The sequence below is a fragment of the Pogonomyrmex barbatus genome, unplaced genomic scaffold, assembly GCF_055798465.1.
Source record: "Pogonomyrmex barbatus isolate J1 unplaced genomic scaffold, ASM5579846v1 scaffold17, whole genome shotgun sequence".
NCBI classification, from domain to species: Eukaryota; Metazoa; Arthropoda; class Insecta; order Hymenoptera; family Formicidae; genus Pogonomyrmex; species Pogonomyrmex barbatus.
The window spans coordinates 6,638,066-6,661,966 of record NW_028297113.1 but is presented as its reverse complement, the minus strand read 5'-3'; the positions used below and the strand labels follow the sequence as shown (position 1 = coordinate 6,661,966).

General features: G+C 42.8%; 1 protein-coding gene across 3 annotated transcripts in view; it reads left to right on the top strand.

The window, feature by feature from the left end:
• The window catches only part of Atg17 (autophagy-related 17), a 28,761-nt gene extending 4,884 nt beyond the window's left edge, over positions 1-23,877 (top strand). The window contains exons 2-10 of one of the 3 annotated variants that reach the window (XM_089074675.1): positions 2,470-2,678; positions 13,226-13,514; positions 14,335-15,280; positions 15,360-15,577; positions 15,664-16,294; positions 17,089-17,838; positions 17,914-18,222; positions 18,343-19,194; positions 19,308-23,877. In XM_089074675.1, coding sequence (XP_088930801.1) covers positions 2,470-2,678; positions 13,226-13,514; positions 14,335-15,280; positions 15,360-15,577; positions 15,664-16,294; positions 17,089-17,838; positions 17,914-18,222; positions 18,343-19,194; positions 19,308-19,424 — 4,321 coding nt within the window. In that variant the 3' untranslated portion in view covers positions 19,425-23,877. Of the gene's footprint in view, positions 1-2,469; positions 2,679-13,225; positions 13,515-14,334; positions 15,281-15,359; positions 15,578-15,663; positions 16,295-17,088; positions 17,839-17,913; positions 18,223-18,342; positions 19,195-19,304 lie in introns of all 3 variants that reach the window. The other 2 variants (XM_011631685.3, XM_011631686.3) reach the window with 2 other exon arrangements.
• Positions 23,878-23,901: the final 24 nt, after the last annotated feature.

The following is a 23,901-nucleotide window of genomic DNA, read 5'->3' as shown; positions in this document are numbered from 1 at the left end:
AGGACTATCTGCGCGTGAATGAAAATCATGCGACTTTGTCGTTCGAGTCATTGCAATTGCGTATTCGGTTTTATTATTCTCCTTGCGCAAACATCTCTCGCGAAAATTCATGAAAAATACATGCGGCCGTCGCAATCATCATAAAACATTGAAGTTGCATCCGGCCGTTTGCGCGTGGAATGAAAGCGTAATATTCCTCCTCGATTGTAACCGATAAATAAGTTTCGTTCGCTAATGGCCGCGATCGATCGATTTTCATGGATTTCCTTTTTTTCTTCGGAAGAAATTTTTTTCCCAAACGAGGCCTCGCGTTTCCGAGAAGAGAGGTGACTTTGAAAATTGAAAGGCTAAAAATAGCGCTCCGCGCTCCTTCGAGTTTGGACGATCTTCAACAAGTCGTGCGCGTCATCCAGTGCTCGCTCGTTTCTATTGGCGCGCCTATTGACGCGCAAATAAATGTATAACCGTCGATCTAAATGAAAGTTCTCTTTCTTTTCATTTTCCGTCCCTCTCTCCGCTCCCTTGCAAGAAATCCGAGTACCTCGAAGAAATCGAGACGCGACGAAATCGCGTGAAATATGAGCCTCGCCGTGCCGTGCCGTGCCGTAACGTGACGTGTGTAACCATCGACGACACGCAGTCTCGAGACGCGACGAAGCGCACAGTTGAATGTGCCCGTAGAGTCAGCTGTAGCCGTCGAATACGTGACTGGCGATATTCCGCGCTCGGTACGTTTTTTTCCCGTGCCAGGCGCGCGAGGCGCTTTCGATCAACGCTAGCGCAACCCGAGATCTTTAACTCTGACGCTTAAATCACCCACTTAAATTAGCTGACATCTTTCGGCCGATTTAATTCTCGCTGAGAAAACGAAAATTGAGTACGGCTTGCGCAACGTTGCGTCGCGTCGCGTCGCGTCGGAGATGTCACGTCTTTTTTTCCATCCCCCCCCCCCCTCCCCACGGGGATATTCCGCGCGGATGACGAAAACCTTACCGACTCGAGCTGTGAAAGGCGGTCAATTTGTCGCCGTATCTGCGAGAGCAACAATTTTATTAACGTCGACGGTGTAAACTGCAAGCTCGTCCTCTTATAATTAATGCGCCGCGCGCATCTCCGCGCGCCTTCTCCTTGAAGTAAGAGCGCTCCTTATCCGTTAATTAACCTTGCCTTAGAGTGTTAACGATGCCCGGCGTACCGCGTTCGATTCCTTTTAAGCATCATTTATGACCACTGTGTTCCGAACGAGTCGACTTTAAGACCCCTTTTTTTTAAACGTCGTAAAGTAAGAATGTTATATATATATATATATATATATATATATATATATATATATATATATATTGATACGCGAGACGATTAAAGAGCGAGAAAAGAAATTACGAAAGTGGACTTGAACGACGTGGACTGAAAACTATGGCGATAGATAACATTTAAGAGAGCAACATTATAAACGCGATTACGTAAGTAGGTGTTCCGCACGCCGCGCGATCACGTCAGTTTTAATCTTTCCTTTTTTTTCCCCCCCTTTCCTCCTTCGTCCGCCTCTCGATGCCTTTTGCATCAGCGCACTCGAGCCGTACGTGATTGACAGAGTGGTGGCAGTTTAATTACACACACGAGGCACGTGCACTGCCACTGTACTTGAAATAATACCGGACGGTACATCCATCTGTTTCAAGAATTAATGGCAGTTCCTCCATCACGTTACGTCAGGACACCGAGCGTCGCGGCTTCGTGATTGTCCTTACGCGAACGCATCTATCTTCGCGCGGCGAAGCGTTATTACGGCAATCGCCGCTCTATCGTCGTTAAGGCGCTCACAATACGCGCCCGATCGTCTTTTTACCCTCGTTATTTCTTCGCTGTTGCATCGCATCCGGCGATGGAAATGCACCATCCGGCAATTACGACCGCGGTGTGAGCTCCTTAACAGAAATCAGGTCGTAATCTCAGCCTTCAAATCGAGCCGGTGCTTTTTTCTTTGCCTAAAGGCGTGATATCGCCCTTGATTTACTGAAGCGGAAGAGACTTTCCCGGCTCCAACGTGGAGCATTGAGAAAAGACTTCACGTCCATAATAATTTTTATTTATCAGAATTATCGAGAAGGTTATCGATCAATTTTATTTTATAATATGCAGTTACATAAACAGAATCTAATCTATATGTAATAATTTATACGTTTTATTTATATTTTTAATACATCTCTCTTTTCTAAATATATAGTGTTTACAAGTTTCTCTACAAAAATTTTATTTTACACAGTTCAATAATTAAGTAATTATGGATGAAAATATTATTTTCAATATTATCCATGTAGTTTTTTCGTTATTTTAAAAATTACGAAGAACAGCAACAGGGATTGAAGAGAAATTGTCGAACAAAGAATTGTCTCCGTTCCGTAATATTCAAGTGTGAATACTCTCTGCTCCTTACTGATCGTTGATGCGTAATTTGACTTTTCTGTGCAGTGTCAGCCAGCTGATGGAGGCGATCGAGAGGGAATGTGGCGTGGTAGCGGCGCATCAGGTGCTGCTCATGAGCGGAGGCGAGTGCTTGGAACCAAATGCACGTGTATGCTCCTACTCGGCTGGTACCGACACGAATCCAATCTATCTGTTCAGCAAGGCCGCCATTGAGAGCAGCCTTCCACCCACGCCGAGTATAGATTACGGTTCCGGTGAGTAGCCAGCTTCTTTTTCTTCACCGGCGAAACGTAGATGAAGATTTTTTTTTTAACGACACGCCAATATCGGCTTGCGTCGTTTAACGCAGGCCTTAATGCAGGCCGACGTACGATTACAATTAATCGAACTGCAGTTTTATCTCAGTGAGATTTCTACTTTTTTTTTTTTTTTTTTTTAACAAAACAAATGTCAGTACCATTATCTTTCGAAAGAAACGTGACGAGGGAAAAAAAATATCACCGCTCGCTACGACGCGTAAACGATGTGTTTTTGTAAGTTAATGGATTTATCTGTTGTAATCTATTGTAATCCTTGTACAGACGGCAATGTTTACAGTGGCATGTATCTCGAAATAAAACGGCTCTTTCCGTAGCACGATAAATTTGGCAACTCATTCGTAATGCCCGATAGCGTATCATTAGATTCTCACGGCTTAATCCTGCGTCAGCGTTGCGAACTCGGGTGATTAATTTCGACCACGAGGCGGAACATTTCGAGATGCCGTCACATTGACGTCGCGCGGTACGTTATCGGAGGAGCCGTGTCGGAAGATTAACGTGACGACGCCGATAACGATCCTTATCCTAATTTTCTCGGAGAGAAAAAAAGTCGGAAGTGACCGTGATCGACGATGAAATGTTCGTCGTCGGTTTGAGTTTTATGTTACAGAACGTCAAGCTCGGTTAATACACACACACACACACACACACACGTGAAAATACACACGTACATATCTCTTATCTTTCTTTTCGTATTATGATAAAAGTAAAGAAACGGCACGCCGTGCCGTCTCTCGAAATGGGTTCTCGTTCCCGTCCCGTTATCTTTAAACCCCTGAGAGTTTACTTAGGCTCGGTGATATGCGCGTTGTCCTATTTTATACTTTCTTTTAGAGTCACTCTCTTCTTTGTTTTGTCCCGTTAGATTGCCGCGTGTTCCCCGACTCGCTTCATTATCGCGCTCGTTCTCTCTTTCTCCCTGATCGTACGATCGAGGCGCGAGCTCGATGATTTAGCAGCACGCATACCTCTTGCGGTGAGTCGTGTTTCTCGAGCGTTTCGTGACTACGACCGCAAATCACACCCATCCGCGAAACCGATACGCACCGTACGACGCGAGCGATAGCGATTTAGTTAGCCATACATCGACACCGACGATTTTTCTCAAGAACAAGAACCTAAATATCAGCGGAATTTTCTTACGAATATCATATCGATAAACTTTCATCTTCCGTCTCGTTTGTTGAATTTATACAGCACTAAATTTAATTATGAATATGATATGCGCCATAAATTTTACGCATATCAAAATTTAATCGGTGATGGAAAATAGATTGGCTTTTCGGTGACCTTATAGTATTTTACTATAGAAAATGATCAGAGAAGAGAAGGAGGAATGAAAAAAAAATAATCGATTTACATAAAGGATTATGTAAGAGATGCAATTTTTATTAATTAAATTTTTATTTTTTTTTATGAATATTAATATTTGACGTAAATCTTTCTCAAGTGGTAATTTGAAATGTCTTGTTTTACATAATAGCATAAAGATCTATTCGACTGCAAATGTAACTTAATAAACGTACATTCTGCTGATTTTGTTTTTGCATTTTATTCGGCAGATCTATGTCTTTCTCTGTCTCTCTCTCTCTCTCTCTCTCTCTCTCTCTCTCTCTCTCTCGTAACGACCGCAGGTGTGGTAATTATATAAAAGGTGCTAGATTCATTCCAGTTAATTACACCTCCGGGCGCACTCGAGGTTTTCTCGTGCTAGCATGTCACGTCCAGCATGATAGTCTCTAACGTGAGTACAGGATAATAGGAGGTATGGGAAGGACTTGATTATTTATCCGGGACCCCGTTAGAGCCCGCTAATTGGCATCGGAATGTAGAACGGGGGCGCGTTATGCATCCGATATCATCTCCATGTCATCGTAAATCTCGCCGGGTCATAGACGTAGTCGTCGCGCAAATTTTGATCCGCCCGTTGTTTAACGAGCCTCGTGATCAACCGTTCGACCTGATTCTGTTATCTACGGGATAACCATCTGGCTCTCCATCCGCGCGCGCGCGCGCGTCCGAGCAATTGCATCTCGACGACGTGACATTGAGAGCGATCGAGTTCCCGTTGCATAGAACGCGAAACTAGGCCGCTCAGCATGCGGCGTGACGCTTTTCCGCAGAGTCGCAAAAATAGTCAATCTGTTGATGCTTCCCGAAGTCGTCGCGGCGAATACTCGAGGCAGCTTTAACTCGCCGCCGATTGCGGAGGCAACATCACGCGACGTATAGTCAAGCACACTCGGCTCTCCCGGAGAAACGAAATGAGACGTGCATTGAATTATGGCAGACTCTACCTCTACGGCTACGATTGAATTATACGGACGCGTACAGGCGAAGGTAACTCAAGTAGTGGGCATTTACGAGTCCACCAGTCTCACGGAACGAATGGATCCGAATCTCCATTACTGTAGCTTTGGATTGTCAATGTTGTCAGTCCTCGAGCGAATGCGCACATCAAATAACAGTGGATCGTTATATTCGCTTCTACTGGTTTCTAGAGGAGCGATAATACCGCGAAGCATTAAAAATACATCGCATGAAAAATACCGCGTTGTCTCGAGATCGACTTCGATTAGGATTAAATTAAGATCGGAATAGTCCTCCATCGGAAAGGTGAATTGGTTGTTGTTTTGGAGTTTCGCGAATAGAACGGAACGTTCGTATTTATCGGGAATCGAAGACACCGATGTGACGTTGGAATCGTCAGCTGATTAGGTAGAACGCTAGAGAGGATACCTTCGTCATTGATCGCGTGGAACGCAAACGTGACCGACGAAGTGCTTAACACTGGAGATATAACCGCGATGCTATTTCTTCTAGACGAATGATCGATTCCCAGCCCACGTTGAAACGAAGAAGACACTTTCATACTCTCGTTAATATTTTCAGCAACACGAATAGAATTTCTCTTCTTATTCGTCAATTCGCCACGATTGGATTTAAATAGTTCGAACGACGTTTTTTTCTTTCCATATCATTCCATACCAATTGATTCTGCGAACACGAAAAGCAAGCGAAATTGCATTCGCCACGAGACGATATCTTTGGCATCACGCGATATTTCATGAGATCTGACTATCGTCATCCCACCTTCGGCTTGCGATCATCGGTTTTGCACGAGATTGACCTTGATCAAAGTTTCATCGCGGACAAAAACGGTACTGGTAAACGGTTTTCCTCCTTCGCGTTATCATATAATTATTTCTGCCGAAAAATATTCTCATAGAATCTAAATCATGTGAAATCGGATAGGCAAACCGGCAAAAGACAAATGATAATATTTTACGTTATAGTTATAAGATATTTATAAGAAATTTATTTAGAATGTCATAATAGTGTAAGTCGATAAAATCGATATATATCCCGCTTTCGTCTCTCGTGCGTTTATGTTGTCGCACGTTACGTTGTACGAACGTTATTGGAACACCTACTTGCCTGATATCCATAAATACGTTCCTAAATATACATGCGTTGTAATTATCTGCCTGTGACGCGATAAGTCTTCCTCCTTCGAGAACCGCACGGCACGTAGTCTCGTTTTGCGATACGTAATATCGCGGCATTGGAAAAAAAATCATGTCGGCTATCGCGTATTCGCAAGGAGACACACACATTTGCCACCGAGTCGATGCGAAAACGGTAACGCTCGGCGAGATACGGCTTTAGATACGGAGTCAACGATCTTGACGGAAAATAGCACTGCAAATAGTACCGTTGGAGAAAATCGCTGACGATCAATGAGTAAAAGAGAGGTGTTAGCCCGTCGCGGGAAATTGCGCTACGTACGTATCGATGATGAACCCGCTGACAGAAAGTTTCGCAACATTGCACAAAACTTGCGGTAACGGCATTCGAAAGTAAACGGGCGATTTTCCGTGAAAATGTCGGTGACGTTAGCGTTTTGCATCATCTACATTTACATCTGCGCCTTGAAAGGACAGTTCGCGATCAGTTTGCAAAATTTACCTCGACGTGAGATTCCCCGGCCCCGAGATCAAAGTTAAACCCGAGTGCAACCCGCGTCGGGTCACCGTGACCCAGGCTATTACGTTTTTTCATCCTGTATACGCGCGCGTGTGCCAAGTGCATGTGCATATAAAGTCGATACCTCGTAGCTAGGGGTTCGTTAGGTTACTACACGGAGCGGTTTTTCATTCCTAACGCTTGACGAAACGAACAATGAGACAAAGACTTGCGGGAATATCGCTTATCTCGTTGCGCCGATGCCGCCTTGTGTTTTCTAAATTATTATTAAATTGTAACTGAAAAATTATCTCTCCGCAATACAGAAGCGAGTTTATCTATTATATTTCCAATTGAACATACTTCATCTCAAACGAAATATAAAGTTTAATAATTCGAAATTTGTCGCAGAGGACTCGTAAAATTCTACATTCTGTTTATTTATATAGTGAGAAAATTAATTGTCATGTACAGGACAATTTTCAGTCATGACATTGAATCAATCAACGACAATCAATCGTTCGTGTTGAGGGGATATCGTTAATGTAAAGAATTCGCGACTTGGTGGCGACTTAAGGACGAAATTGTTCAGGTAATAATCCGGGAATTGGCCGGAGCGATAAAGCACGGAACACGTCGGGGAACGTTCCCCGTTGGCCTGACTTCGACGAGAGGCGGTCGATGGAAACCTCCACCTCGGACACAGGATCGCGGAAAGCAATAATAGCGGACGCGCGTATATATGTACGCTCGTATATGTGCTCGTGCTGTATATGTGCTGCATGCATGCGGGGATTACGGTAATCGCGTACACATTGCTACATCGTGAGTATCAACGTTACTTCGGATACGCGCGCAATATATCACCGTCCGCATCCTATGCTGTCGTATAAAATAATTGGAAAAAAAAAAAAAAATGAAAGAAAGAAAGTAAAAGAATTTAGAGCAGATAACGCTAACCTCGATAACGAATGAAGCTGATATTAAGCTAAAATGTGTGTTGGCAAGGTTGACGTGTACGTATATTTTTAACTTTGACTACCAGCTTTCACGAGTGAAATAAATCAAAGGGTTATCTACGGTTGGCTGGAAATTTTTTTTTTTTTTTTTATGTATTTTGGATGTTTTTTTATGTATTCTGCAGATTCTTTTTCAGATAATTCTATGTGACTACTAAGTGGGTGACATATTGCGTTAGTTCATTTGCTTGTTGGACCCTCCGGTAGGCAAACATACGTGCAATCGACAGCGTCGGCTTATCAAAACGTTAGCATCGATATTACGAGATAGTCGAACATGTAACAAAAAGTTATACGTGTGTCCCGTTCAAAGCAGAATTAATAGGTATGATACACAGAGATCTTTGTACCGCCTGATCATTAGTGTCTGTTGCCGAGTAATTCCTGAATTAAATCGCATTTACGATTTAATTTTACACGATCGCCGAGCGTAGAGCGAGTTATTCTTCTACGATAAATTACGACTGGCGTACGTCAGCGTGAAGCTAACGTTGCTCTTCTTATTTCAGGTCATCTTGGTAAATTGATATTGAACTAACGTTAGTCGTGTCGAGTCGACACAGATTTAAAGGTCCAAATTGCGCGAACTGTAATTGCGAATAAATATTTAATAACCGCGCACGCGTCACTGCAGGGCTTTTGCCGTAATAACGCACGCGCGCGCAGCTGCTTCATCCCACAAAATGTAGCCCCCCCTCCCCGCCTCCCCCCCACGGTGCCGTGTGTGCGGAGCTGACATATATCTCTTGCAATTATGCAGCATCGAACGTGATACGCTGTAAAAATGAAATTTTTGCGCAACCATCGCCTCGGGGGATTTTTATTCGCGCTATTAAGGCGAAGGTTGTACATCAGGCGCATAGATCACACATAAATCAAATATCTCGTTAGGCGTTAAAGTGCACGCTTTTTTTCGAAGATGATCGCGATTTGATTGCCCGATCGAGGGGGGGGGGGGGGGAAGGGGTGGGCGGCGGCGGCGGCGGTGGCGGCGGTGAGCGCGACGCGAGAACGAGTTGAGTTCGTTTGATAAATACCTCGCAGCGAGGTGTGACCTGCTATTTTCATTTGCGTGTCGTAACCACGTTTTTTTTTTGCGTATGCGTGATTGTGTGAGTACGCAACGTAACGCGGCTACATTGTAGCCTGTAATGGTTCTTATTTCCCGCGTATTGCGACAGATCCTAAACCTACGCGTTTAGGAAGGCTTTCCACGTAACGTCGCGGCGAGTCTTTTGATGTCTCCGATTCGCGTGGTGTAATCATTATAATAGTTTGATAAGCACACTTCCCTTGCGGTCGACTCCGCTAAACTACTCGGCTGGAGTTGCGATGCGGAACGTCACCCGCGAGTAACACGATCGCGATCAGCTGATTATTTTACATGGATGATAGATCTTTCGACGAATTTAAGAAATCTTAAGATACTACCAATTTGCTAGTTGGCGATTAAATAAAGGAGCTCCTTTGTGTACTCGGGAAATAGATAACAAAGCATTCTCGTAATCGTTAAGAAATTGACTTAGAAATTGACTCAAATTAATATCTTTAATGCTTACATTTATTCTACATTTGTTTTTTTTCCTTCTTTTTTTTTTTTTTTTTACATAATTGGATTCGCGCATTATGTTCGCGCTTTTATGTTCGCTGTTTCACAGATTTATCTTCGTAACGAGCCGTTTTGTTAATTAAGGAAAAACTCGGTACGAAAGAAAATTAATACGTCCTTTTTGCCACGGTGTAGCGCGGGTGAAAGTTAAAGATCGGTTCGGTAGAACCTGCGAGAAGATTAGAAAAAATGAAAATAGACTTTCTTGTTGGTGGAACCACTCACTCACTTGGGGTGGAACATGGCTCGCAGCTCCATGGCGGTTGTTTCACTCGCGCGGGAACCCGGCAACGGGCGGTGCAACCATGCGATTTTCCGTGTATTGCTCGAGACCAGAGCACAGGCTGCAATTATCGTGTGAACGAGGCCGAGCCTCGCCGATGGTTTTGTTTCGTACTTTAATGGCGACTCTTTCGAGATTCCACGAAGCGCGCGCGAGAGTCATCCGGATCGTCATCGGTCGTGAATCGAGCGATGAGATTGATCCCAGATGGAGAGATATCGCGATTAAAATGATATAATAGAGAGAAAGAGAAAGGAAAAAAAAAAAAAAGAGAGGCAATTCCTTTGAGAGAACATTATTACCTCGCTTTCCGTGATCATGTTGTGGCTCGTACCGTTAAGCTTTTCGCAAAATGAAGGAAACGATTACCGGCAGGAAAGTGGAACGACATTAATATATATTTCCTCGTAAGCGCTACGCACTCACTGTATTTCACAGACTTCGCCATTTACTATTTAGGCTCGACCCCGAGTGCTCCTCGCTGAAACGCCCGGAGTGCCGTAAACGCACTCCGGCACTCCTTTAGATAACGACATTGTTGAAAGGAGAACGCGTTAAGTTGCGCGTTACGATACGACTCGAGATATATCCGAGAATAACAACAGTATACAAACAAATCGATGCTTTTATTCGTCCCGTGCATTAGCGTTTTCGAAAAGCGACTTCTATCGCGTCGGACCGTCGGACTCCTTTGTCCCGAACGACGCCGTCTGTCTAACGTGCCTTTAACACGATTTCTCCGCGCTTCAATTATATCAGCGTTTACTGCCTCTCGTAATTCCCCTGCGAGCCATCGCGTTCGATTTTTCTTTTTCGGCGCGTCCGCACCGCACCGCACCGCACCGCACCGCGCGTGCAATTACCGTGCGAATGAGGTCGTGGACTTAGCTGGTAGCCTTCGATGTTGCGGTCGCCGATGCAACTATGTCGATAGATAACGAGCGCCACATCGTAAAGGCACGGGATCTACTTCCCGATGCTCTCGCAAATAAGCGATTATTTCGTTCATTTGAACTGAAGCGTTTAAACTACCACTAGCGTTCGAGAGTCTGCCGAAGAAGCTGAAAGAAATCATTTTGTAAAAATCGAAGCCGAGTCGGATTTGTTTCTTACCTCCGAGATCTCCTCCCCGCATGGCGAAACGCATTTATAAAAATCATCCCGAAGTTGCGTCCCCAGTCTGATGCAGGTTTCCACGACCCTTGGAACTACGTGCAGTTACACGCAAACTTTCGTTCAGGCTCACTCTATAAAAGATACGATCGATGAAATGACGTGTACGGTATACCTGCATTAGACCTATAGACCTATAGTAAATATCTTATATCCGCTGTTTCCCTCAGTATCATATTTTTGTCTTAGACTCGAGAGCTCCCGTATTCCTTTTTTGTTTTATGACGATAATTGCGGAAGAAAGAGGAGAGGGTGGGAGAGAGAAAAAGATAGATAGATAGAGAGAGAGAGAAACTTTCAGATTAAAAATCTTCCATATGTAAAATGATGAAGATCGTTAGTTCAATAACCGGCAATGATTTACGCCACGTTATATTCCCCGGCTTGATACCGCTTGTCCGCGCTTTTTTCACAATAACGCTTATTGTCGCGAATAATCTTTCGCGACTCAATTATCTCCTCCGTGAAAGTTGAAGGAACGCCTCGGTAAGGAGCGGTGTGCGGTCGATCATGCACTCTCAAGTAGATTATGAACGAAGAAAAATATGTTTTTGCGCCCGCGCGCCACTCTCGTTTGCGACAAGTTCAGTTCTGTCAAACTTTTCCTCGAGAGATTATCGATTTGTTGTATCGCATAAAAAAAACGAGTGCGAGATAATAATAACAGTGCATATATTTAATTTTGCTGTATATAAATGAGGAGAGAAACGCGTTACAATTTCTAAATGTGCTCGTTGAATGCTGGAGAGACAGAAATAAAATGCCCATTATAAAATTACGCATGTAAATCATCGCAGTTCAGATTTATATAACAATAGTTACGTATTCGGCGGTAAAAAAGAAATCATTGGATTCTCGGTATGAATAATACAGGCGAGTGAAATCGTACGGAGTAAATCGTACGATACGTTATGGTCAAAGAGCGCATTGAGCATAATTTTTTTTTTTCCTAATCTTTTTAACATACCGTAAAACGAGCAACGCGTGCAGAAGAAAGATAAAAATGGGTATGTGTGTAAGAAATAATTATTGTTGTCCGGAGGGTTATCGTAAATCGGGACTTCCAGATTCGATAAAATGGGAATCCACTTTCTTAATCCATATATATATATATATATATATATATATATATATTATGCGTATACGTGTTTCGCAAGTAGAGCATCAGTGCAAGGAACCTCGATAAACAAACGTAACGATTACATCCGGTACACTTCTTCCTTCTCTGCGATTATTTGTCGACGACTTATCTGACTTTCGAATACGATTCACGCGTTGCGGCATTTTACATCTCTGATTCTTCGATCGCGCATAATGAAGATACACTTTATGCATTTGCAAAGCAGTCGGGTCATTCGGACAGCGGCGGTCTATAAAGATCGAGATCGAGATCTCACATTCATTATCGTCGTATGGAGCAGGCGTGATGGAATATGCAAGATATCCGTCTATAATACTTGTGCATCGACGTCTATAATACCCGCGCCACGTCACGGTTCTTTCCTCTGTTTCATTTATTTCTTCACCGTTCATTCTGATTTTCCTCAACCTCGCGCGTCGATCTTCCTCCCTTCGGCCCGAGGAGAGGGGCGGAGGGGGGCGGGGTGACCTCTCCTTTTTTTTCTCACGCACGCATGCACGCACAGATGAATTAATTAATTAAGAACATGACTGAGAAGCGCAATTCGCTTCTTGGATCTAGAATATGACGTAAGATTACCGAAGCGATGTGTGTCGCGGTAACCTTGAATTTTCATCGCGTGCCAAGATTACGTTCTCTTGCGAGCCGATCAATTATACACCTGCCACTTGCTTCGATCCCTGATCCGACGTGTGTATTATAGTTCTTATGCGATTGCGACGAGCTTTGTTAATTTTCACGTTGACATTATCCCCCGCGTGAATCTCGAATACTTTCTAGCTGCCTTTGTTAAATACGCTCGTAATACGATCGAACTTTAAATCCGCAGTTATTTGTCTTACGTGTCTCTCACTCGTGTCTCTGTCGGGTTAGTCGCGAAGTCGCCAAGCTGCACGAGAGAGTTTTCGGGCGCATGACAGGCACAAAACAATTACGCGTCGTTTTCTCGTCGCTTCCAGGCGTAGTATGCACGCGGCGATCGAAAGAGAACCACTTTGCTGAAGTTAGAATTGAGGTTGCACACGGGATAAACGTAACTTTCTCTAATATACATTCCTAGAGATATATCGTTGCCTTTTCCCCCGTAATGTTATACGTGTAATTTGTGCGGTGCGCAATTTTCGAAAGGAGGAAATTTACTGCAATTTCGTAACGCATATATATATATATATATACTTTTTTTTTTTTTCAGTACCATTACTAGATTTATCATTAGAAAAATGTGCCGTAGCTATTGATTACATTGTCATCTGCGGGATTGAGTGTTTATCTTGATTATTCTTTGTTTAGATGTCGACCTGCAGACACAGATCGACGCCTCGCTGGCGATGCCGGCCACCTACCAGACCCTTTGTGCACGTGCCCACCTGGCCCAGCAGTGTTGCGGCCTGGCGCGAGAGCAGACGAGGATCTGCGAGAGACTGGTTCACGATCAGCATCTCCAGCAGCAAGGCTGGGCCGCGGTAGTCGCAAACCTCGAGGATATCACACAAATGTTTCAGTCACGGGCCGAGCAGTTCCAACAAGCTTTCGTCCTGTACCTCGCCGAGAGGCAGCAGCATATGAAACTTCTCGACAAGTACGTTTCCTCTATCAATTCCACTTTCCATTGGAACGCACGAATGTCGTGGAGTTATATTCCTTTTTTTTTTTTTCCCCCTTTTAATAACGGTGAATTTAGTAGTTCGTTAACTTCTGCGGGAAATTTATAATGTAAACGTAAATAAAAATAGAGTTTCAGGAGAATTATAAATGGCATGTCGCGCCAGAGTTGCGTAACTTGCCCGTAAGTTAGTCAATAATTTATGAGTTCGACAATTTAATTGGCAAAATTGCACCGAACGAATAGAATGATTAATGCGGCAAGACTGGTGTTCTTTTGTAGATTTTACCACCGTCGTTGTTTGCGCAGTATAATTATTGAATAATAGTGAAAGTTTCGAATTAGCTGGCTTAGGATGTGCATTACGGATTATTAAACATATTTTTCGCAATGAATTACCAGCCAGCGTGGCAGCTACCGTAAATGTAATGCTGCTCTCAATAATTACTTTAATTACAATGGAATATAATTACCATTGAATCATGTTTTAATAATCGCAGCTTTGATTATCATATTTAATCGTGGCCACTTCAATTATCATTTGTTATACCGCTAATGAGTAATTGAATAATGGCACCACTAATTTTATCCAAAGATATGCGTGTCAAAGTTCATCGTAATATTCGCCAAATATAATCCGAAAACATTACTCGTTGTCCGATAATATTTTGTTCCGTAATAAATAACAAATTCTTTAGCCTGGAAGTAGAGGAAATCTTTAAATGTGTATGTTTTTAAATGTATATATTATATTAAATACCGAAGTTGTATGTGAAAAAAATAAATTTTTTTGCAGTTTTAGCGCGGATCTTGGTACTCTCGCAAAAATTCCAATTTTGCCGGCCTTGAGAGCTCAGGCCGAAGGTTTATTGAGTCCGGATGATCAACCGAGTCAGACTTCTGAGACCACGTCGGAGGATAGCGGGGAAGTGTTGAGTCTGCTTCGGTGGATCTCTGCGAAAGACAATCAGAGCAGCTTAGAGCAAGTGGCGTATCAATGCTCGCGTGGCTTGGAGCAGTTCGACGAACGATTGATGCAAGCCTTGAAAGCTGAAGTGAACGCAGCCATCGACAATGCTAACAAACAGGATATGAAGGAGATTAAGGGCCTAGGCGAGAGGCTGTTTGCCCTGGAACAGCTGATGGTACAGACTAAGAGGCTCGTTCACGAGCAGGGCGAGCTTGCTCAGGGCTTTCTTCAGAATCAAAATCGTGCGAGCAATTTAGGTGATGCGAGCGTTCTGCCAGATCTTTGCAATTCCCACCGGCGGCAGTTACTCGTCATGCTGCAGAATCACAATCAGTTGCGCGACATCCGCCGTAGATGTACCAAGGCGAAGGAGGAGCTCTCAGTGAATATCTATCATCGCCTGAAGTGGATTATGTACGTGGAGAACAAGATGGTGGAAGTGGGCAACAAGCTAATCATATATCACGAGAGTTTGAAGCGGTTGCGACGGCATCTGGATGTGCTCCAACAGATCCACTTGGCCCCGCAAATGTACCTAAGCGCCGTAGTAGAAGTTGTCAGAAGGCGTACCTTTTCGCAGGCTTTTCTCGTATGGGCGAGCAATTTGGCATGCCAGTTGTTGACTGTTCACAGCGAGGAGTTGGCGCGTAGGCGAGAATTTCAGAGTAAATTCGACGGTCACTTCTTGAATACTCTCTTCCCAGGTTTGGAGGATACGCCGCCGCCTTTTGCGACGCAAGCACCTTCTGTTTTTGATAATGGATTGCCTAAGGTAAGATCTACATGGAATTTTCTTAATCATAGAAATATATTTATATTTGCAATAATATATTTTCAATATTTAATTACAGCTGACCGCGGACGACATGGAGTCATTAAGATCACAGCTTCCAGACTTGGCGCTTTCGATCTCTACACCGGATTTGAGCAGCATCACGCAGTTTTTCTTATCCAAAAGTTTTACCGAAGGTAGCACCGATGGCAACAAGGAGAAGGATACGACATCTGTGAGCACCGATATTCCCGCGAAAGAACAAGAACGTACCAGAGCACCGTTGTTGTCCGACAGGTAAATTTTTAACTTGTTATTGTTCTTGCAAGTAAAAATTAATTACGCAAACTGCGTCCATCACGATGAATCGTATCGATTTTCAGGGGCGACTTCGAATCCGAAACCGACACGGAGGAGTTCGAGAAAATCGGTCAGGCCGGCGTGGACGCGACCAAGCCCGGCGTGTTCGACGGGGCGAAACAGAAACGGCAGAAGCAATTGGAGGTTGGTGCCTCTCGAAGCGTGTCCCCCGCTTCCTCGACCTCGACTAACGTCTCCCCGCTAAACTCGAAAGTCGCGGACCTAATGACGCGTTCGTCCACGTCAAGCGAACCCGGCTCTTTCCAATTTCCCAGCCTGTCCGCCACGAGCGAACGCCCGGTGCAGCTGAGTCCGCTGACCGAGTGCGTGGAGAACGGCGCCGCCGATTCCTCCAATTGCTTGCTCCGCAGCGGTGCAAGCGGTCTTTCGAACTATCGCGACGCCTTGCCGCTCGAGGAACAACATTCCCTCAGTCCGAATCCTCCTTCCCTGCCACGGTCCTCCGTCATGTGCGACGGCCAGCATCAGCAACATCAGCACCCGCTGTCTGGTAGCGGTGGTAGCAGTCCTTCCGTCGGCGTGGGTGCTACCGACTTCATGGGTACCGAGTTTTACATGGACGAGTCTCTGCCCAGCAGTCTCAGCGAACATCCCGCCGACGGTCAACATCAGGCTCTCGTGTCCCTCCTTCAGGTACTGGACGACTTACAGCTCGCTAACAGACATCTATCGTAGTCGTAGCCGTAAAACGTTCCGTAAAGTACCGCTTTTATCACTATTCATTATCTTCTAAAAATTAATATAACTTTCTCTTTCTTTTTCATTTTTATCTTCTTTCCTATTATCCTCCCGCATCGAAATGTTGAAAGTGTTGCTCGATATTTCGTGAAATGTACTAGTAGTTGATTCGCTCTTCTTTTTTGTGATTTCTAGGTACTTGTATTGTTTATATTCGTTAATGAATTATTAGAATTGTATATGCAAACTAGATCTCGTGAAACGTGGGTATGTATTACTGCTTCACTTATGTTTCGCAATTGCTCGAACTAATCTGAACCGATTTTGTTGCGCTCTCTGATTTCTTTATTGCTTGCACAAATACAATGGCACCCAATAATAGATGCGCGTGCGTTGAGCACGTGCATACATGCGCGTGTGCGTATATATTTATGCGCGCATCTTGATTTTTTACAGGATAGCTGGCGTCGCACTCGTTTCCTAATCCCACACGTTCCTTCAGAACCTATTGAACTCATCCACATGATTGCTTTCACAAAAAAAAAAAAACATTCGTTCTAAATTAAAATGGTTGCAATTATGCGTACCGCACAAATCGGACATTCAAAATTAAGAGAGTGGAATTTCCCTTAACTAATCTCTCCTTGACGAATTCTCCTTGACTACTTCACAAAGTCGAGGACAATTCGTTTCACAAGTTTCAAATTTTGGAATACTCATCGGGATATCTCTGGTGCTCGCGATTTCAGGAGAATCTTGGTAATACGCGCGAAGAAGTGGAAAGATTGAGATCCATTCTGAAGACTATGAAGACGGTTGTATGCGAGGAGCTTAGTTCTGTTCGAAATGAATTGGCGATTCTGCGCGATCGATCTCACGAGGATAAAAGCGGCCTCGTCGAAATGACGGAACGTGTACGGGTAGCATTATCCCTGCATTCGCGGGAATATGATCGACGTCTTCAAGAGCGCGAGCAGGAACTGACGATTGAGCATGAATACGAGATAGCGGATGTTAAGAAGCTGATGCAGAATCGCGAAGAGGAGATCTGCACGCTCAAACGTAATCTTCTGGAAAAGGAGACTGAGTTGGCGGAACACGAGCGATTGGTCGCCACGATGCATCAAAAGTTGGAGGATGAGCAGATCGAGAGGAGGAACTTACAAACTCGTTTACACCAGCAACTCGAGGACTATTCGAGAATACTAGAGCAAGCGCGCATAGACAAGGAGGAGGCTGTGAAAAAGACGAATGACGAGAGATTCCTCGAGATCACCTCTCTGACAAATTCTTTGACGCAATGTCAGAAACGAATTCAAGAGCTGGAAGAGAATCTGGCGACTGCGCGCAACGATCAAGAGAGAATGGTGAAAGAGGCGACCGATAAGCTGCAGATAGAATATAAGACGGAGTTGGAAACTATTCGAAGCCGTTTTAAACTTATGGCTGCTTCTACCATGGAAAGAAGTCCTAGCGACTCTAGTCTAGAGAAGATTGAGGTAAATAAGTCTGCCGATATCTTTACATTTTTATTGAAAATTAAGTGGAGAAAATATTAATTTTATTCTTTTCAGCGGACGGATGTTATCGAGCTTGCGAATCACGAGGCGATTTTGGCGCAAGCAAGAGAAGATATGAAAATTGAGAATGCCATGGCAGTTCGTACCGCTATCGAGAAAGAGAGGGCTGACTGCATGGCGAAATTGGATAACGAATTAAGATTGGCGAAGGAAGTAGTCGAAGAGAAAAATAGAGAGATAGAGATATATAGAGTGAGAACGGCCGTACTTATCGAACAGGGCAAGCGTTATAAGAACATGATAGATCGATTAATTGGAGAATTCGAATTGAAATCGGAGATACAGCAAACCTTGACGGAGAAGGTATTGTATCATAAATATCTATCAAAGAAAGATCTTTAGATCATTGTATATTTTCATTTATTGTCTGCTATATATGTTTTTATTTTTTATAATTATATATTTTTTTTGGTCTATACATAGATGAAAAATCTTGAAGCGGATAAGGCATGGTTGGAGAGTAAAGAAGCCGCAGAGAAGACAATGCGAACGGTCTTAGAACAAAACGAAGATATTGGATATTCTGTCGAATCTGGAGTACACAAAGATTTGAGTTACGATCGGTTGGATGCTGCTCAAAGTGAACTGGAGGATGTCTTTAAGGATTTGGAATCTGAAAAATACGAAGTTGAAGTTTCAGAATCGAAAAAGGTGCGATTGGAGGCTGACGACGATGATCTAGCTCGGCTGTCGAGGCGACTTGAATCTCTTGAGAACGATAATAAGCGATTGTCTTGCGAATTAAATTCGATACGCGCGAGTAAAGTAGCGGCCGAAGCAAAAGTGGAGGCATTAATGACGGATAAAATTCGTTTGGAAATCGAATTGCTGAAGGAACGAACCAAAAGGTTTAGTACCGAATCGATGCCATCGGAGAGCCGTGATAAGGACATGAACGCGTCGGTTGCGGTAGTTTCCGATGCCAACTCAAGTCGGGACGCGGCTACGAGCCCGGAACCGAGTCGACGATCATCTTCCAAATCGATATGCTTCCACCCTTCCCTTCCCTCGTACATACATAAGAAAGTCGCAGAAAAAGTGGCGAAGATGGTGCAACAAGGGATCATCACTGTCACCAGTTGCAATCCAGGCGATGTGGTACTTGTAGTTTGGGATGGTATGCACAACAATTACGCAGTGTACCAAGAATCTTCGACTTTTTATTTTCTTCATTCGGACTACATAGACGCACTGGATGTGGGGGTGAAGCCGAGCGTCTATCGGAAATGCATTCTCGCTGAAGTGATTGATAAAGAATATTGCCACGCGAGGAAGGTAAGATTATTGTTGTAGATTGATTATCGATGTAGAACTGAATTTATAATATCAAATGGCATATTCGCTGCAACAAAGAAGGAAATATAATTTTGTCATTCTCTTTCTAGCAGGAAAATCGGTATCATGTTCCGCGTGGTACGAAATTCTACAGAGTGCGCGCTAAACCACGAGATTCACGCGCGCTGACCGACGACACAGGTTCAATGTCGAAGAGTCAACTACCGTAATTTTACGTTCAGACTATAAATGTCGAGAATCCCTTGATTTTTGCCTAGTACAAGCGCTGTGATCGAGGGTTTGCGTCGGCAGGCCGCATTCGTTAAGGGATCAGCGACCCGGAACGCAAATCCCGAAATTACGTCTCCGCAACCATCCGGAAACCTCGGATCTAGGCCAAAACCTGCCAGAGCCTCTAGACGCATCCTTGATACCAATGAACGCTGGGGGGGTGATCCACGGAAAGAGGTATGCGCAAGTTGGGTAACATGAAATGAGACGGAAGGATGCGCCGGCGTTTTATTGTGATATAAGTAATTTTTAAACGAGTGAAACATATTTGTCGAATGCTGTGGTTAGCTGTGAAGCGTAACGATATTTGTATTCTTCGACTTTTCTTTTTTCATAAATGAAAAAAAAAAACAAAGGGATGTGAGTGTCGTCAACGATTCTCTCTTTCAATAATTCGATAGGCTGACCAGTGTGCGTGAGAGAGAGAGAGAGAGAGAGAGAGAGAGAGAGAGAGAGAGAGAGAGAGATTGTTCAACTTTAATATTATGCGGGAAGATGAAAGCAGGCACCATTAGATAATACGCGTTCTTCTTCCCGCATTCCGATAATTATGTTTGCATTGTGTGAAACAAGAAGACATAGATATAGATAAGTTTTACAAAATCGATATTGAAAATGTGCGATTGATATGATTAGACATATATAATTATATATCTATAGAGTCGCACATTATAAGTTATTTATAATTATATATTATATATATAAGGAGTGATATATATGTATATAATTATATTGTACTATACACACACACACACACACATACGCGCGCGCGCGTACACACACACACACACACACATACACGATTGTACGAGGCGTACAATATCTATGTACAAAAATCTCATGGGTCCTAAAGATTTTGGGGCTAAGATTTTGTAAACTGTCTCGTGAATGTGTTGTGCAATTTCGTAAATATACCTAATACGTCGGATTATTTATACGAAGAGATTGTACTATACGACATATTTCTGACGAGTCTCTTTTGACAATGCCTTGCGTATTTTTTGTCGCAACTGGTCCTTTCACTTCTCACATATATTTTCGAGCACATATCTTCATTTTCCTCCTCTCTTGATGCTCTTCGCAATCTCTTTCTAGCGAGATCAAGAGATAGATAAACGTAAAAGTCAGTGTTTCGTTCGATTTCGGTATGAGTGGGACAAAGACTACCGTTCAGTCTACTTCGTATACAATTTTCAAACGTTAGTTTAAGCGATGCCCATTTGGAGAGTTGACTCCGATAGAGAGGCGTATACTCCGCGTAGGAAGAATTTTATAAATGTCCACGTACATATGTATATATATATATATATATATATATATATATATATATATATATATATATAAATATAAATATATATCTCTTTCTATTATTTGACTGGATCCATGCCATGTGGCTTACCGCCACACAAAAGAGCCGCTCGCATGGATCACTGATAAGCTCCTTTAGTTGCAGCATCGTATATCATTAAACATTACTATTATCATTTCTCGCGTAAACACTCGTAGTACAGTACAATAGCTGTGATTGTTAGCTTCATGTTCTCACTTCTACTTAGTCACTTCTACTTAATTAAACTTAATTCCTCGCGGTGTCAAGCGACGGTCAGTTCTTTGCTCGATCGAGGATAACGGACGCAGATGTAAGTAGAATCCTTATTCCTTTTATAAAAAAAACAGAAAAAAAGATTGCGCAAAAAAAAAAAATCCTCGGTTCTTCGAAGGGCGAACGATCGTCGTTTGTACGCGAATCTATATTTCGAATTGGTGCAAACACGGAACGCCGATGAAAGGCGGTTTGCAAAATATGCTGATACGTAAGATAAATCGCTTGGTAGTATATTAAGCTACCTCGGGCTCTTCTCGAGGAAACGACACGTTCGCTTTTGGCGTACCGCGAAGAAGTAGTAGCTTGTAATTACCCTTTTGTCTTCTCGAAACGCATACACCGCACGCGTACACCGCACATACACATACACATGCACACGCGCGCAAAACGATTGAGGATCCTTAACACGGAGGATCCCGGAGGACGAACGGAGACATTAAGCTTCCCTCCTCTCTTTCAGAAACGTCATTCCTCTCTTTGTCATTGTCGTCGTCATCGTTTGCCGCGCGAAATCGCATACGGGGAGAAAGGACTCGCATACATCGAACTAACGCGACCGCCGAATAAAGAAGCGATGACAATAGTTAACGCGTTTTACTGCCGTCACGACGACGAAATGTTATTCAATTCGAATCACCGAATCGAATCTCCGTATGCGATTTCCTTTCATTCACGGTTGCATCTACGGTTCCTACTAGACCAAACCTTTTCGTGTAGGTTCGATAGCGCCAGGGAAGCTCGATGCACCGAAATCATCCAGGCAGCACGCGAGACTAAATATCACGTTGCTTCGAATTGAATATTTTTTCGAATATAAGCTCGCTTACTCTCACATTTGAATAATCGCTCTCTTGTTTTAGATATATTTATAAATTCGCAACACCAACGGTGCGACTATTCAAAATACGAGAATGATTCTGTTCATTGCGTACGTTTGGAAGTAGATGACGTTTCATCGATCGTTGCAAGAAAAAAAGGAACAAAGTGCGGTCGCACATGTATGCAATTCGCGTCTATGTTATACTTCCAAAAAGCTAAGTCATTAAGATTGTATAATCTTCAGATTAATTTAGATTAATTTAGATAAGATGATTGAAAAGTGGAACTTTTTGAAAGGATACTCATCACTTTGGAAGGCAAAGCGGTCCATCGTTGTAAATGTGTGTAGATAGATGTTTGTATGCGATAATGATTTACACTTAATTTGCAGCTCATGGTTTGGCAAGAAAAACATTAAACCACGAAGTCGAGTAGCGGTCATTCGACGTTGCTGTTTATGTTTTTCAATCTACTGTGTATCTTCAAGATAATTTGTCGCACCATGTCGCACAGGATAAAGCGCGTGGCAGTGCTTTAAAGCTCCTAATTATCTCTAACTCCAATTTTTCATTTTTGGAAGATACGCTAACGAACTATTTGTCGCTCGAAATACTTTTCTCGAAGATAGATCTATGCGCAACTGCATCTCTGCCTCTGAGTTCGATTTAATTAAGTCGAGAAAGAAAATTTTTTTTCCAATGGAAAGATAGCGTTCACGATTATCGAGATCGAATTTTTAAAAGAATAAGTATGAGATAAAGAGGCGCTTGATATTATAATAATATAATAATTTCTAACTTAGCGAGGAATTTTGCGTTTTTTAGTGCCTAAATATGTAGTAGTAGCAAGGCTCCAACTTTGGCTAAGATTTCTTAACGAGTAAATTTGTAAATTAAGTATTTTGGACATTAAATTATAGGCCATAATATAGGCAACTGATTTGGCAGTAAAAATTATAAGAATAAAATATCGAGATCTTAATTTTTCCCTTGATTTTCAATTAATCAAGTAGGTTTTTTTATTTTTTTATTTTTATTTTTTTTTATTGAACTAGATTAAATTGGCAAAGGACTGCGAATGTATGTGTATGCATTAGGTGAGAGTATTTGTCTTTTATCGAATCTGTAATCGAATATGGAAAGAAACAGTTTTGTTAGAATATTTAAAAATTTGGCCAGAAATTATCTGAAAATAATTTTGTTGCGTCATCAAAATATGTATTACACGTTCAAATTGATTGCTAGAATATAAAAAATTTTGCAGTATTATCATTATGATTCTTGGAAGCGTCCTACATAATAATTTTAATGTATTAAATTAGTTCTGCGATTTGTACCAAATTTTTAAATATTTCAACAAAGTCGTTCTTTCGTAATTTTAAAAGAATCAAACAACGGCGCACGATCGGTCGTCGGTCGAGGCGACAATGCGATCGTTTTGATCGATTTTAAGGGATTACGTAACTATTGTGACTCTGTGCGCATGGTGCAATCTAGAAAATCAGTTTCAGCGGTTTGTCGCCATGTCGTCGAGAGCAAAGCCATCCTATTTCTATCTCTCTATCGCGCAGATCTACGATTCTCAAAGGGAATCGTTGAAGTCCCGTCAGCACGCGCCTTCATCTCTCTTTCTCCTTTCCCTAGCATCTTTCCCTCTTGATGCTGCATCATCTGAGGGATTTCCTGGCCAGCCTGCGATCGCGTGGACGTGTTTCGCATCCGTTCCGTTCGTGTGTCCTGTTACGTTCGCCACTCTCGCGAGCACTCGCGAGAACTCTTTCATAAGAGATAAATAAGGAAGATCGCGCATGTGTAATCGAGAAAGTAACGCATAGGCATAATATAATAATAATAATAATAATAATAATAGTAATAATATTGCATAACATACATAACAATTGTGATCGTGAGAGTATCTGTTACGAATAAATCAGTTGCAAATAAATAATGTGACCTTTTTCCAAGCTATGTCGACTCTGCTTCTCTCAATCC